Source organism: Panthera uncia, unplaced genomic scaffold, assembly GCF_023721935.1.
Source record: "Panthera uncia isolate 11264 unplaced genomic scaffold, Puncia_PCG_1.0 HiC_scaffold_1456, whole genome shotgun sequence".
Lineage (NCBI taxonomy): Eukaryota > Metazoa > Chordata > Mammalia > Carnivora > Felidae > Panthera > Panthera uncia.
Genome location: NW_026058092.1, coordinates 1,264 through 17,414, shown reverse-complemented (window position 1 = coordinate 17,414; position 16,151 = coordinate 1,264). Strand labels below are relative to the sequence as shown.

Sequence of the window (16,151 nt, the reverse complement as noted above, 5' to 3'; positions counted from 1 at the left end):
GCTGAAAAAATTGCAAGCTTTAGAGAACACCATGGATATCAGATCCATTATTTAAAAACAAGCAGTACTCATAAAGTAGAGGCCACTTTCAGTTTTGTTCTGTTGTCGGTAAAAACCTGTTTAATTGCAGCTGAAAAATCCCAGCAGGAGAGGTTGCGGAAGCCGGGCGAGAGGAGGAGTGGAGTTAGCCACAAATCTGCCCTCTAGAAACCCCTCCACTTACTGTAACAGGAAAGGCTGAAGAATTCTGTTGTAACTTCCTTCCAGAAAACAAGTTCTTCGGAATCATTCTTGTAGGGTCTATGGTCTATTTTCAGATGTATTGGATTTAGCAACTTATTCTGAAATTCTTCAAAGTTTTTCTCCCCAGGCATCTTTTGGCTAAGCCGGTATTTTCTATAACAAAATCTTCGTTGTTGGGTTTTTGTTTTGGTTTTTACACCAACTGGTTCTTTTTGAAAGGGTGATATTAAAATATATCATTTTAAAAATATATCACAGAGTCATTTGTTTGAAAGTGGATTCTCCTCACTTAATTTCACATTCTGCTGTGGCATGACACCCGGCATCTGGGATTTTAGGATTCAAAGGAATCATCAAAAATGGAAGAAAAATGGAAGTAGATGCAGATTAAACCAGCCTTCATCGATAGTTCCGAAAAGAAACAACTTTTATTCTGAATCAGGGGTAAGCTGCACATTCACCTGAAGCTGTTTCAAGTCACAATTATATTGTTCTCTCTCCTTTGAAGCACTGACCCTTTTTTTCTAAGTACAACTTCAAGTCATTTGAAAGCAAATAATAATACTAAAGATCAAGCATCAGAAACAAATTCTCCACCCACCCTGACTTTCATTTTTAGATTCCCAACATCCTGATATGTTCCATTTCATTTCTTTCATGGTTTAACTTCTTGGCAATTTTCCCAAACTTTATGAAAATTTAAACTATGACAAGGAGAAATGCACTCCAAACAGAATACAAATAGACACAAATACAAGAAAAAAGTTCAAAACACAACACCGTATTGCAGTATCCCCAAACATGACGTGTATGTGACATGACCAAAAGCTACATGGCCCTGGGTCTCAACACTCCCACTATGCTACACAGATCTACATTCAGAACTTTTTGTCCTTTTTTCTTTGTCTTTTGATGCCTAAAGTAACTGAGAAACAAGAAAATAACCAATATAACATTTAAAAAAAAAAATGGTACCTATGTTTTTTTTTTAAGTCTTGAACACCTCTTCCTTCGTTGGTGCAATATTACTCTTGATAAATGCTCAAATAACACTAGGCAAGCAACACACACGAAAAGACTTACTATGTTATCATACAAGCAGTGTTTTTGGAATCATAAATAACTCCTACAGTAACATAAAACACCTACAAATTAAATCTTAAGTCACCTCGGTATAAAGTGAATTAAATTCTCCTGTATCTTAGTCAGAATGCCAGTATCAGAAGCATTCTACATGTTCTCAGTTTCTGTTTCACAGAAAGGGTAAGGTGCTTTTTTAATAAGCTGCCAACAGACACACACACACACACACACACACACACACACACACACACAACCAGTGCAAACTATCAAGAGGAAAAACACCCTAATTTTGCAATGAGACAGGATTACACATCTCGACTCAAAGTCCAGAAGTGGACAGAATGATCTTCCAGGATTGATGTGCTGTAAATACAGACAACTCAGCGTACATATGGTCATGAAATAAAGAATAGGTTTCTATGCTTTGTGTTTTAAATTCCACCCCAATTTTTAGGATTGCTTCCAACTCTTAAAAAAAAAACAAAAACAAAAACCCCAGCTAAGATATCTTATTTTCGAAGCTACCTAGAAGACCCTGAACATTCTGAGCATCAGCCACTGGACACTAATTATCCACTGGTGCTACACCTGCCGTGTTTTCTTCTTTGCTACTGAACCTAACGCCCTAGTGCTATTTCGTTTCATGCAGCACCAACCAAACTGCATTGTTTCCCTAATAAAAAATAAATACATAAAGAAGACGCTGCCAGGCATATATTCACAAGGTCTCAATTTCTCAAAACATAAGCGTGGGTATATTTATTTCTCTCAAATGCATACAAGACAATAATTACACAGCAACAAATCTTTTGTTCAACAATGATTTGATTCATAAGCGTCTGAATTTACATAATTTCACATCCATACCCTTGCATTTTTAAATACTGTAAGTAAAAAAGCCCCCCAAATAACCAATTCTTATATTTCCTATTTATCCCTCTATACATCCAAACTTTAAAAAGTTACAAACTCAACATTATACAGAACATATAAATCATGTTTAAAAACTTGAGGTTTTAAAATCACCGTTCCCCAAAATGATTTGGAAAGTCCTCATGCTGACAAGTGCAGTCCTAGGTGGTAAGTTGGAAAGGGGCAAGAAAGAAGAGGCAGACACCAGTTTGCTGTCTTAATGTTTTACTAATCCTGTCAGTAAAAATGGCGACGTCATGAGAAGTAACAGTTTAGGCTTTAATACGAAGAATGGGGTTTGCCTCACAGCTGGAGACACGCACTTCAAGTATTTTCCTATTTGATCTGAGCTCCCTGTAGCAAACCGTGCTGAGAGAGAAGAACTACTTTCTTCCGTACATCCGCTCAATGTCCGCCTGGTAATGTGTTTTAAGCTCTTTGCGTTTCAGCTTGAAGGCGTCTGTCACCAGGCCAGTTTCGGGGGTCCACGGTTCAGGGCTCAAACGAATTTTTACTGGAATTTCAAATTTTTCTAGACTTGCTGAGATGGTGGAAAAGAAAAAAAATAAAACATAAATGCAAAGGCATGAAAAATGTGCAATTATGATTCTTAGCGAACAATGTAACTTCCCCAATCTTTGGTGAACACCCAACATCCCACGAACCTCGCTCGTGATAATCCATGCCTCAAAAAAGGCTAGTAGAAGTACAAATAAACAAATAAACAAAAAATAGATACGTATGAGAACTGTAATAGCAAAAAGCCACTTAAAAAATCTACCTGACCGCCAACAGAATGAGTTGGATTAAGTTAAGATACAGGCACATAGGGGGGCGCCTGGGTGGCTCAGTCAGTTGGGCGTCCGACTTCAGCTCAGGTCACGATCTCACAGTCCGTGAGTTCGAGCCCCGCGTCGGGCTCTGGGCTGATGGCTCGGAGCCCGGAGCCTGTTTCCGATTCGGTGTCTCCCTCTCTCTGCCCCTCCCCCGTTCATGCTCTGTCTCTCTCTGTCTCAAAAATAAAATAAACGTTTAAAAAAAAAAAAAAAAAAAAAAAAAAGATACAGGCACATAGGGCGCCCGGGTGGCTCAGTCAGTTAACCGTCGGATTTCAGCTCAGGTCAGGATCTCACAACTCACAATCATGAGATCGAGCCCCACGTCAAAAACAAAAACAAAAACTGGAATATAATAGGCATAAAATGGAATATAATTCAGTCATTAAAAATGAGTTAGATCTATATGGCATGGGTGTGTAAAGATATGTGCAATATATCGTTAGGCTAAAAAGAGGTAGTTTTTTTTAATACTAGACAAATGTTACACAGGTAGATATTCAGGACGAGAAGGATACACACCAAACCATAAAACGGACACCTCTGGGGCCTAAGAGGGAGGATTAAGGAAAAGCAAATGTCACACACCTATTTGTTTCGAGTTTACTGTAAAGAGCATAATCACTTTAATAAAGTTTAAAGAGGACCCTGTCATTGAAGCTTGTCAGCATATTCAGCAGAAGCTATGAGGACACAATGTTTGCTCACTATCGCTATCGTGTTCCTAACACACTGTTGGATACCCAGGAGGTTCTCAATAGCAGAGGGCTGGAGAGGGAGAGAGGGATGGGAAAGGAAAGGGAGGGATGGGGACAGGGAGGGAAAACAGGGAGATGTTGTTTTGAAGGAATATGTTTCTTTAATAAGAAGGGTTTATTTTTCAGCATTCGTTCAACAAATAAATATTCATTGAAAAAATACCACGCAAAGTGCTTTACTAAGCACTCTTTAAAAAATACAAAAAACGGGGCGCGTGGGTGGCTCAGTCAGTTAAGCATCCGACTTCTGTTCAGTTCATGATCTTGCAGTTTGTGGGTCGCGCTCTGTGCTGACAGCTCAGGTCATGATCTCACAGTTCATGGGTTGGAGCCCCGCGTAGGGTTCTGTGTCTCCCCCTCTCTCTGCCCCTGCCCTGCTCATGCTCTGTCTCTGTCTCTCAATAATAAAGAAACGTTGAAAAAAAAAATTTTTTTTTTAATACAAAGACAGTTTCTGTTCTCAAGTGGTATTACAATCTAACAAGGATAAAGAGGTAAACAGGTAAATACACGCTTACTCGCTCACTAAATTGAAGACGGGTAAGTGCCTTGGGAGCAAAAGAGGTATTCGTTTTAACTTGTAAACATAAACACTGACATACCAAGGTTTTCTTCTTGGAAGATTACAACTATTTCAGGAGTGGTACAATAGGAAAAATAGGTAGGATTCAGTAGGCAGAGAAGGAAAGATTAGGACCTGAGGTCCCCCGGTAGGGAAGAAAACACATCTTCTGGAACAATGCTGGGAGTGTCCGACCACAGCAAACCCCCTCAGGCGTTAAGGTTCCGCTTAAGAATGTAACAGACCCCACCGGCTCCCCCTCAGGTTCCCCTCAGGAATCTGACTCAAGACCTGACTAAAAAGTAAGTAGCAGACTTACTTTTAGGTGTCACCCGTAGGGAAAAGGTGTGCCCACAGACCACCCCTCACACAGTGGAATCGGGCCAATCAGAACTGGACAACGCAGCACCTTGACTTATCCAGCCAGCAAGGGTAGGACCTGAGAGGCGGGCGGTGACCAGAACCTTATAAAAAACAAGGGCCCTCGCCTATAGTCGCGGCCATTCACTTTCCAATGCCCTCTCTGTAAAGACTGCTTTCCTACCATTCTTCCTTTCGGATCTAATCCCCAGTCAACTTCCTCCTGCTGCTCATTCAGTGCCCACTTCTTCATTCTTCAAAGCAGCGGGACAACGAACCTCGGGCATTGAGGTAAAAGTCCTGCAACAGTGGGGCACTTGGGTGGCTCAGTCAGTTAAGTGTCCGACTCTTAATTTCAGCTTAGGTCATGATCTCGCAGTTTGAGTTCAAGCCCCACATCAGGCTCTGCGCTAACAGGGCAGAACCTGCCTGGGGTTCTCCCTCCCTCTCTCTCTGTCCCTCCTCTGTTTGCTCGCTCTCTCTCTCTCTCTCTCTCTGTCAAAATAAATAAATAAACTTAAAAAAAAAAAAAAAAACTTTAAAGTAAAAAAAAAAACAAAAAAAAAAAAAAACAACAACTATTTCAAGAGTGCTTTGCTAGAGGGAAAACCACTGTTAGCAAAAGCAGCCAGGCCCGGACCTCAGGACTCAAGGGGCAGAGGAGTCTGGCACTCCGTAGATGTGGGAGAGACTAAAAAGCACACACTGGAGACCACATTTAAGGTTTTCAATCTCGAACTGCTCGGTACTGGACTCTGTGCCTTGACTCAAGATTATGTCATGTGTAGTGATAGCCTCCACTCAGAAAAATAAATGCAGCTACAGCTACGTGACCCGTCAGAGGAAGGAGCGCTGTAATGGGAATAGTCCTTTTTTATTTTGTGTCTGTACGTATGTTAAAGCAACTATTTATATTTTCTTCCTTCTTATTCTGTCATAACAGACATTAAAAAACTTTATATCACTGTATTTAAGTTACAGGAGGGGCCCCTGGGTGACTCAGTCGGTTGAGCATCCCACTTCGGCTCAAGTCACAATCTTGTGGTTTGTGGGTCCAGACCCCGTGTCAGGCTCTGTGCTGACAGCTCGGAGCCTGGAGCCTGCTTCGGATTCTGTCTCCCTCTCTCTCTGCCCCTCCCCCACTCGTGCTCTGTCTCTCTCTCAAAAATAAGTAAAAACAGTAAAAAAAATTTAAGTGACAGGATATCACAGAAGACAAGAAGAGTAAAAATCACTCACACGGTGTGTACCCTCTTCTGCGGAAAAGGCTGATGTGTTTTCAGTTGTGTGCAGGGCGGACGTAGCACATCAGGGGGGAGTCTTTGTTACTGTCCTTGCTTAGAAATCAACTAAGCTCTAAGGAGATGTACACGGGGGCCAGGCTGACAAGTCGCGGACTGGGAAGGTCCATTTTATCTATCGACCGGGCTACATCCGAGTTCCCAGTTATTTAGTTGAACGCTAGTCCACGGGTTGAAGATATTTTGTACATATGATTAAGTCCATAATCAGTTTGCTTTATGGGAGGAAAACTGTCTCAGATAAACAGTGGGTCCAATTCGGTCCACTGAAAGGCCGTAGGAGCAGAGCTGAGGCAGTCTGCCCTATGGATTCCCAGCTTTGCCTAGTCGGCCCCCAAAGATCCCGGAAACCAAGTCTCCACAGTAAGTCTCCGTCTCTATAACCTACTAATTCAGAGGACAGAGCATTTTACTTAAGAATGAGGTTGGATCCCTTCTTCACATCACATAAAAATGAACTCTGATGGATCCAGTAAGAGCTGAAAGTAAGAGCTGAAACTAAAGTTCTTAGAATGAAACACAGGACTGTCATTTGAATCAGGCAGTGGTTTCTCAGATGTGGCACCAGAAGCACAAGCAACAGAAGGGGGGAAAATGTATCTTCCAACATTAAAGCTCTTATACTTCAAAGGATACCATGAAAGAAAGTAAAAACACAGGGACGGACGCCTGCGTAGCTCAGTCCCTTAAGCGTCCTACTCTTGATTTCGGCTCAGGTCATGATCTCACAATTTGTGGGTTGAAGCCCCATGTCAGGCTGTGTGCGGACAGCTCAGAGCCTGGAGCCTGCTCTGGAGTCTCTGTCTCCCTCTCTCTGCCCCTCCTCCACTTGTTTTCTCTGTCTCTGTCTCTGTCTCTCTCTCTCTCAAAATAAATGAACATTAAAAAAAGTAAAAATACAGCCCACAGAATGGGAAAAAATATTTACAAATTTCTTATCCGATTACAGCCTTGTGCCTGGAATATATAAAGAACTTGTACAACTCAATAATAAAAAGGCAATCCTATTTAAAAAATGGGCAAAGTCCAGCTTCGGCTCAGGTCATGATCTCGCAGTTTGTGAGTTCAAGCCCCGCGTCGGGCTCTGTGCTGACAGCATGGAGCCTGGAGCCTGCTTTGGATTCTATGTCTCCTCCTCTCTCTCTGCCCCTCCCCCACTCATGCTCTGTCTCTCTCTCTCTCAAGAATAAATAAACTTAAAAAAAAATTTTTTTTTAATGGGCAAAGGATCTGAATAGATATTTCTCTAGAAGATATACAATGGCTACTAAATATAAGAAAAGATGCTCAACATCATTAGCCACCAGGAAAATATAAATCAAAACCACAAGACCCCATACTTCATACCCAGTAGGATGGCTAGAAGCCAAAGGATGAACAGTAACTAACAAGTGTTGCAAGGCTGTGGGGAAACTGGAAGCCAACACTGATGGGAATGGTGAGAGGATGTCACCGTTTTAGAAAACAGTTTGGGAAATACTTGGAAAAAAGTATTCCGGTAAACAGTCTGGTACTTCCTCAAAAGGTTCAACGTAAAGTTAACACAGGCCTAGCAACTCCACCCTGATGTATCTTCCCAGAAGGGAGCATGGCCACACAAAACCTGCACCTGAATGTTCAGAGCAGCATTATTCATTACCAACCCAAAGCAGAACCACCCAAATGTCCCAGTCTCGTTGCGGCCCCCCAACACACACACACACACACACACACACACACACACACACACACACGGGGTACAGGACCTATCCGTATCAGCAGCTCCCAGTACACTAACAGTGTAGAAAACGCAAGAAGAGAGCCTTGGACAGTTCAGGGTGGGCCAGGGTGGCCAGGAAACAGCTGAGGTAAGAGCAAGGGCCAACCCAGAAGACAGAAGCTGCAGAGGCCAGAACATTCCGACTCATGCACATGAGCCACGGGAGCAGGTGACGCGAGCCCTGTGGACGCACTGGGATGCAGGCCTGACCAGCATGTGCCTCCATCCAACCAACGGCAGGGAAACACCAGGAATCGGCGTCACCGGGCCTGTGATACAAGAGCCTACGTAATAAATTCAAGCGCTCTCTCCTCTCAGGCCTTAGGGTCCGGCTGCCACTCACTCACCTGAAACAGCAGCTTCGGAAAGCACTTTGAGCACCTCGTTCTCCATTTCACAGCTGTTGCACAGTTCCTCCCACGTCCCCTGAAGTCCCTTCTTCCGGGCGAGTTCCGTTAGTTCCTTTTGATTTGGCACGACAAATCCAATGACGTAGGAATGGTAACTGCGATACACGAAGGACAACGTGGCTGAGGCACCGTGCTTACCAACGACACAGACGCGGCTGCAATCAGCCCGGGACTACTCGAAAGGACACACACGAGGCGTGTTTGGTACCAGCCCACTCATTTCAAGCGACGGCCACCGCGACTGCCCGATTCGCCATGGGCTCCAGGCTCTGACAGAGCTCACTGCTAAGCACACCTTAATCTGATACTTGATGACAAAGTTCAAACATGTGTAACTGTTACCAATAGCTCCGTGGATACATCTCTTAAAAGAAAATTACAAGTATTAGAAAAATCTGCTTTTAAAAAAGTTTGTCATTCACATCAACTGGCTAAACAAAAATAAAAGCTAATGTAAATTTGAAGTTAGATCTAAAGATGGGGCGTCTGGGTGGCTCAGCGGGTTCACCGTCTGACTTCGGCTCAGGTCATGACCTTGCAGTTCGTGAGTTCAAGCCCCGCATCCGGCTCTGTGCTGCCGGCTCGGAGCCTGGAGCCTGTTTCAGATTCTGTGTCTCCCTCTCCCCTCTCTCTCTGCCCCTCCCCCACTTGTGCTCGCTCTCAAAAATAAACATTAAAGAAAAAAAGTTGTGTCTAAAGAAATTTGGGAGCAAATCAAAGTAACGTGGTTGTATTCTTTTCTTTTGTTATCATGAGCATTTGGTGACAGAGCCTTAGGTGGCCTGCCCATGGCACTACGGAATGGCAAGCAGTGTGCCAGGGAGAGAAGGGCGGTCTGATTACTATCACACACGTAAAATCCAGAACTGTAGCATCGCTAAAGAAGTTACCTCATAGCTAATTAAAGGGCAGAATAATTTATAATTCAATGAAGTAAATCTTTAAAATCTCGAAAGTTTCTAAGTTGGTTCTTCTGGCAGCAGATTTTACTTTTTCATAATCACCACTTTATCAACTGCTGTGGTGTGGTTCCCTGGCTGCCCGCAAAGTAGCTGATCGCGAACAGCGGAGAATAAATTCCCCCCAGAACACCGCAGTGCCAGTCTGAGATTCCGGCACATTTCCCAAGAATACACTTCTGGGATTTTTAACTTTAAGCTCTCCTTCCCAGCTGCCTCTATTATCATCACGGACTAGAGATGCTATGTGTTCAGCCACAGCTTAACGTAGCTTAAGGCAGAAGCCCTCGGCCCGGCCCGGGTCCCAAGCAGGCCCAGGTTTAGAGCAGGATGATGAGTGCTGAGCGGAGTGTGGCTTGGTGACTCTGTTTCTCCAACTTCCTTCTTCACCCCCCTTTGCTCTGACTGGTTCTGGGAAGCTTCCGTGTGCCGGGGACAGGTAGCTGGGGGTACCAAGGTGGCAGGAAGGAGGCCGTGATTTTCGTCACCTCCCTACCAGCCAGGACACCGCAGTGAGGTACGGAGCAGGAAACAGGGACACAGAGAAAGACGAGGAGGAGACGCACCACAAGGGAGGAATCAGTTAGTGTCTACACTGCGCTGAGAAGAGGCCTTTCCCAGAGACAACAGATAAGAAGGGAGAGTTCCTAGTATAATCTGGCAAAGAAGATTCATCGAGGAGGGAAATGCCAAAGGCACACAAACGTTCTGAGCAAAAGTAGGAGTTCTACTTTCTTACCTGTTTGCGTATGCACAAATGTTATCGATGAGTGAGAGATTCTTCAAAGCTGCCTCTACCTTCCCAAGAGAAACATATTCTCCTGCCTGCAGTTTCACAAGGTCCTTTTTACGATCTGGGGAGGGGAGCACATGAGAGATAGTCACAGTCAATACCTATGAATACTGGCCATTCCCGAAGTCATGTGCTATCAACTAAGGTCATTACAATAGTTACGCTAAAAGTAAAGGTACATAGTAAAATTAGACCCTAATGTTTGTAGTTTTAAATAAATTCTTCCAAAAAAGAAAATCAGCTTCTGACAAGGGACCCCGTCATCAGGGCCTCAGGTATGTTCTGCCGAACAGGCACGTGTCTGGGACCAGTTAACACCAGGAAGGTAAAGACTTCTCAGCGCCATCTGAAGGCTCACACACCGTCTGGAGAGCAGCGTGAGCAGGGACACATCACGTCAGGACAGTATGGCAGTGGTGAAGTGTCAAACCTCCCCAACCTGGCTTGGTCGGTTAAGCGTCCGACTTCGGCTCAGGTCATGATCTCACGGTCCGTGAGTTCGAGCCCCACGTCGGGCTCTGTGCTGACAGCTCAGAGCCTGGAGCCTGTTTCGGATTCTGTGTCTCCCTCTCTCTCTGCCCCTCCCCTGTTCATGCTCTGTCTCTCTCTGTCTCAAAAATAAATAAACGTTAAAAAAAAAAAATTAAAAAAAAAAACAAAAAACCTCCCCAACCTGCTGCTTTGGAAAGAATGCCTCCAAGTGAGGCCTGAGCGGAGTCCTGAGGGAAGACCGGACGGTCACCAAGGAGAAGAGCACTGGTAAAGAACACAGACGGGGCGGACACAGCCAGTGATGGAGGTGGAGGCGAACTGGGGCTCCGTTAACAGAGGTACACCGAACTGAGCCCCTAGCAGCAACGTGGCCCAGTGAGATCAGTGCTGAGGAATCACATGGTACGTGTGTGTGTGTGAGAGGGTGCGTTTCGGGAGGGATGTCAACGTCGACAGAGAGGAATTTCTTACAACGAGGTGACAGAAGGTGTAAGCCTGATCATGGGAAGAGGGCACAGAGAACGAAGACAACAGTCTTGAGGCATGTTTCACATGACACATCAGTAGGGTGTGGGTAAGATACGAGGAGTTGACTGAAGAGTCTCATCTCCTCCCGGGTTTCTAGGTAGCATGACTGGAAGAGAAATGCTATTAAGAAAAAAAGAATGTAAGAGGGAAGACGGGGAGCTATTTTTTGCCCCTGGGGGGGTCAATACTCGAACTGCCAGGCCTTCCTCACAGGCAAGGCCATGACACCATTCCAACAGGAGAGAGCCCTGTCCAATAACCTCTAAACAGCAAAGAATGCACAAAAAATAAATATTTCCTACTAAGAATTTGATTCTTTGAGGGTTATCTAATAATTCAAAATACCACTGCTATTGAACAGACTGAGACCTTCTAAAATGTCAAGCCTTAAAACTCCCACACAGTCCCTAGTATAAAATTTTATATTCCAGGGATGATACAACAGACTGTATCAACACTGCAGAAAGATACATTCTTATATTATTGAACAGCTTCTCTAAATATACAGTTATCTCTTTTGTAAAACTATTTCCAAAATGTCCACTATCAGGGGGGGAAAAAAAAAATGAGATAGCTCACCAATAATCTTTAAACAACCGTCAGGGTCAAACTCCCCAACATCTCCAGTACAGAGCCACCTCTGTCCATTTTCATCTTCAAAGAAATCAGCTTTTGTTTTTGCTTCATTTTTGTAGTATCCCATTGTCACATTTTGACCGCCAATAAGAATTTCACCCCTGGGGTGTGGCTTATCGGTATTAAAGTATCCACCTAGAAAACACAAATAATTTAGAGTTAATTCAACATTTTTATCCCTACGCCCATCATGTGAAAATTGGAAACTATGACTGTCTAAATAGGGAACATCTGATTTCAATCCAAAGAGTTTCCCAAAAGAAGTAAGGCAGACAGCATGAATGAGCAAAACCCATTAATATAGAACTAGGTACAAATTTTCAGTTGCTTAACCATAAGCACTTCTGCACTTAAAACCACTAGTCCAAGAAAAGAATTACACCGAAAAATCCAACACTTCCGGTATTAAATAATTACCTAGACTACACAGGTAAATCCTTTAAGGATTCTGTAGAGATTCTTACACATCTGATGAAAGTATTAAATCACATATTTAATAAAATACCTCTCTGTATAAAATCAAAATTACACTGTATTTAAAAGATTTATGCCTTACAGATAATTTCAGAATGATTCCAAGTTTAAATTTATTGAACATTTTCACTAATTCTGCTAAAAGATAATCAGACAATGGCATCAAACCCTCAGAATCTTTACTTTGAATAAAAGAAAAGTGCATCTAATCCAATCAGTGAAAATGTATGCACATTAACTGAAACAAATAATTTTTTTAAAAAGTGATTAGTATTGGGGTGCCTGGGTGGCTCAGTCAGTTAAGCATTCAACTTTGGCTCAGGTCATAATCTCACAGTTCGTGAGTTCAAGACCCACATAGGGCTCTGTGCTGACAGCCTGGAGCCTGCTTCGGATTCTGAGTCTCCCTGTCTCTCTGTCCCTCCACCGCTCATGCTCTGTCTCTCTCTCTCTCTCTCTCTCTCTCTCTCTCTGTCAAAAATAAACATTGAAAAAAAATTTTTTTAATAAAAAATAAAAAGTGATTAGTATTTAAATGGTATAAGCAACAGATTTTTATGAAATTACAGTAAAACTTTCCTTCTGATGACTCTAGATTGAAGTCCTCAGGGGAAAAGAAAGAAAAAAAATGTACAAATCTTCCATTTCATAGATTACACTTCATGGTTTTGCTTCCATATAATACACGTATGATCATTCCTAATTTATGGACATTATTCATTAAGCAGATTTCTCAAGTTTTTGCTATAATTCTTATTTGCATTTATGCAATAAGACAATAAGCAAAATGAAAACAATTCTATCTCTTCAGAATCATCCTTGAAACAAGAAAAAGAAACGCATTTGCATGGATCCTGATAGAGCAGTTCTATCACAAAAGACACGAGCACTCGTGGATAATTTTATATTCTAGAATAAGGACGAAAATGAAGCACAATTCCCATTTTAAAGTCGAAAATGACACCAGCGAACGCTCTGTGGGGACAACAGACTATTTACCTTCCTCCCAGTTCTTCAGTTTGATTTCACAGCAAACTAATGGTGCTCCCACTCGGCCAGTATTGTAGTCCCATACTAAAGACACAAATGAAAAAAAAAAAAAGTATTTGACTGGAGTGGTAAATAAACAGTTTCATTTTTCTGAATTACCAAAAGTGATGACTTATCCCAAAGCTTTCACATCCCCAGGGAATCTTTAAAAGCAGGAGTCACGAACTGGTAAACCACAAGCCGTGTGGCCTTGTTCTGTGTTTTGATTCTGAACTGGTTATGGACATTTGAAAATCCAGGACATTTTACACAGAAGTGTGGAATCTCCAGGAGAAACAGGGTCCACACGCCCAGCAGCAAGTGTGGCCCCTTGAGACGGCCACGCCTGATCCAGGCCCCCCAGACTCCTTCCTTACACCCATCGTGTATTCTCTTACCTCGGGGCTCACTCCGCTCCCCGCAGTGGCTGTCTGCTTCATGAGTCTAGAGCCCCGCTCTTATAAGGATGATGGCTCACGATGGTTTACACCTGTTCTGCTTTCTTATTAGACCTGATGGCTTTGTAGTACAAATAACCTCTCCTACCTTCTCCCTCCCACCCATCACTATTTCAGAGAGAGCCTCCCCGAATCAGCATACGCTATCATCTGTTTAAATTCATGCAGTGAGAGTTCAGAGACCAGGCTGGAGATCGAGGTTGGCTTGCAAGGATCTGGGAAAAGCACACACCATTACTGTGAATTGCTACTGTGTTATGTGCCCTTCTCAGGGGCAAATATCAGAAATAAAAGGCTTATCTTTAATACTTTACAGGTTGTTTTCTTTACACCATAAACTGTAACCGATTAATCACATTCAACGTGAATCTTAAAAACAGAAGACGTAAGGATCCTCAGGAGAAAGGAAGCATATATGCACGTATTTAAGGTTGCTTGTTTATTTCCTGCAAAATGAGACTTCGAAGTAGCTTCCAAAATACAGAAAATATCACTGAAAACAGGAAAATACAGAAGCAATGCAAGATAAACCTGCCATAAGAATGGACCACTGAAACAACTCAGCTAAGTAGGGGAAAATGATCAGTTAAAAGCTTGAGTATCTGTGAGTGCCTAGAAAATGCAAAGCAGCTTTTCCTAGTAGTGAGAAGCAAAGTAACTTTCCTCCATAAAGGGACAGACACATAATGCACTTTGGGATTCATCACCTACTTGGATAGTGGATCACCTCTTCAACCACGTCACCAGGACCCAGAAATTACCCTGGAATTTATATTCTCATACCCTGGAAATTATATTTTCTAGAACTGAATCTAGTTTCCCTCTCACACAGACCATGCCCATAAACCACTTCTGAGTTTAAGACTTAATATACACACCTAAACAACTCTACAAGACATGGTAATTTTTCTACACACAAAAAAACTTCTTACCTGATAGAAGAAAATAAATGTATATAATAAAGACAATGCTTGTTACTACAACTTCTTTTCCAGAATGCTAAGTAGCTTTTAGAGGACACATTGTAGTCTAACAGGAAAAATTCCTTCAACTACTGACTACTAGGTGTGCCTGATACAGTCTGGATACTGTATCAATAATCACCATCGTCCTGCACACGAATACCTTAACCGCTCTCATCTGATATACTGCCCGAAACAACCACCACCACACGGTGCCTGGAGCTGCACCCCAGCCTGTGCCGGCCACACCAGGTACTGATAACACCAACCTTCCGTAATCGTTCCTGCACCAGAAGATTCGGTGAGTCCGTACCCCTGCCCAACGGGACAGCAGAAACAGATGTTCATGAACCGCTGTGTGGTTGCAGAAAGCGGAGCGCCTCCACACAACAGAAGCCGAATGTTTCCACCTAGCAAGCCTCGAACTTTTCGAAAAATAAACCTTGCAACAAATAAAAATAAAAATAAATAAGCAGAGAATCACAGGATGTTAAAGCTGAGTGGGATTTTCCAAAGTAACCTCCTGACTCTGAGGGTCAGGCTCACCCAAGGCCACACCACCCATTCGGGAGATTCTCTGACCCACTACTTAAATCCTAACTCTTGTAAGTTCAACCACCAAGTAAAGAACATAATGACTTTTCTCTTAACTTTTCAAGTAACGTTTGAATTCAAAACTGCCAGGTTTAACTTTGTATAGTGACGGCAAACTAGTGACTTGCTTATGGCCAGAGCAATTAGTTTTATATTCTATAATATATATATCAATACTGAATAATCCTGTTGGATCTTAACACAACGCTTTTAATTTAGCATTAACATTTAGTTTATTTTTGAAAGACAGAGTGTGAGCAGGGGAGGGGCAGAAAGAGGGGGGATACAGAATCGGAAGCAGGCTCGCTCCAGGCTCTGAGCTGTCAGCACAGAGCCCGATATAGGCCTCGAACCCACGAACGGGGAGATCAAGACCTGAGCCAAAGTCAGATGCTTAACCAACGGAGCCACCCAGGTGCAGTCGGTTAAGCGCCCGACTTCGGCTCAGGTCTTGATCTCGCAGTTTGTGGGTTCGAGCCCCGCATCGGGCTCTGTGCTGACAGCTCAGAGCCTGGAGCCTGCTTCCGATTCTGTGTCCCCCTCTCTCTGCCCCTCCCCTGCCCATGCTCTCTCTCTCTCTCAAAAATAAACATTAAAAAAATTTTTTTAAAAAGCAAATTATTTTTTGCTTTTCATTAGAAATGTGTACATATTTGAATGACCTAACTCTTTTTAAAAATTTCACTGGATTCTGAAGTGTTTATTGTTTTTAAGATGTCTGCTAAATTAATGGGGCACGCCTGGGAGGCTCAGTTGGTTGAGTGTCTCTTGATTTCGACTCAGGTCACAATCCCACGGTCATGGGGTCCAGCCACGAGTCGGGCTCCAGGCTCCGTGCTGAGCATGGAGTCTGCTTAAGATTCTTTCTTGCTCACTGTCTCTGACCTTCTCCCCCAACTGCGTGCTGTCTAAAATGAATGAATGAATGAAAAAAGATGTCTGCTAAATTAAAAAAAATAAAATTCAAATATCTAATTAAAATATTTCTGGAAAGATACTAAT

The 16,151-nt window shown here is 42.9% G+C and overlaps 1 protein-coding gene across 1 annotated transcript; it reads right to left on the bottom strand.

The window, feature by feature from the left end:
• Positions 1-357: 357 nt before the first annotated feature.
• LOC125917076 (fatty acid CoA ligase Acsl3) lies at positions 358-15,280 on the bottom strand. The gene is made up of 6 exons (XM_049623330.1): positions 14,825-15,280; positions 13,106-13,180; positions 11,576-11,767; positions 9,923-10,037; positions 8,162-8,319; positions 358-2,779 (listed from the first exon to the last, which is right to left on the bottom strand). The coding sequence occupies exons 1-6, from the start codon at positions 14,901-14,903 to the stop codon at positions 2,622-2,624; spliced, it is 777 nt and encodes a 258-aa protein (XP_049479287.1). The 5' UTR covers positions 14,904-15,280; the 3' UTR covers positions 358-2,621.
• Positions 15,281-16,151: the final 871 nt, after the last annotated feature.

What these genes read in the sequence shown, in the direction of transcription:
- LOC125917076 (XM_049623330.1), bottom strand. Translation starts at nt 14,903, where the DNA reads ATGAACATCTGTTTCTGCTGTCCCGTTGGGCAGGGGTACGGACTCACC. An exon ending in TGCAGGAACGATTACGGAAG is followed by an intron (nt 13,181 to 14,824) that starts GTTGGTGTTATC and finishes TTGTGTCTTTAG; the next exon opens with TATGGGACTACAATACTGGC. An exon ending in ACTGAAGAACTGGGAGGAAG is followed by an intron (nt 11,768 to 13,105) that starts GTAAATAGTCTG and finishes TGTGTTTTCTAG; the next exon opens with GTGGATACTTTAATACCGAT.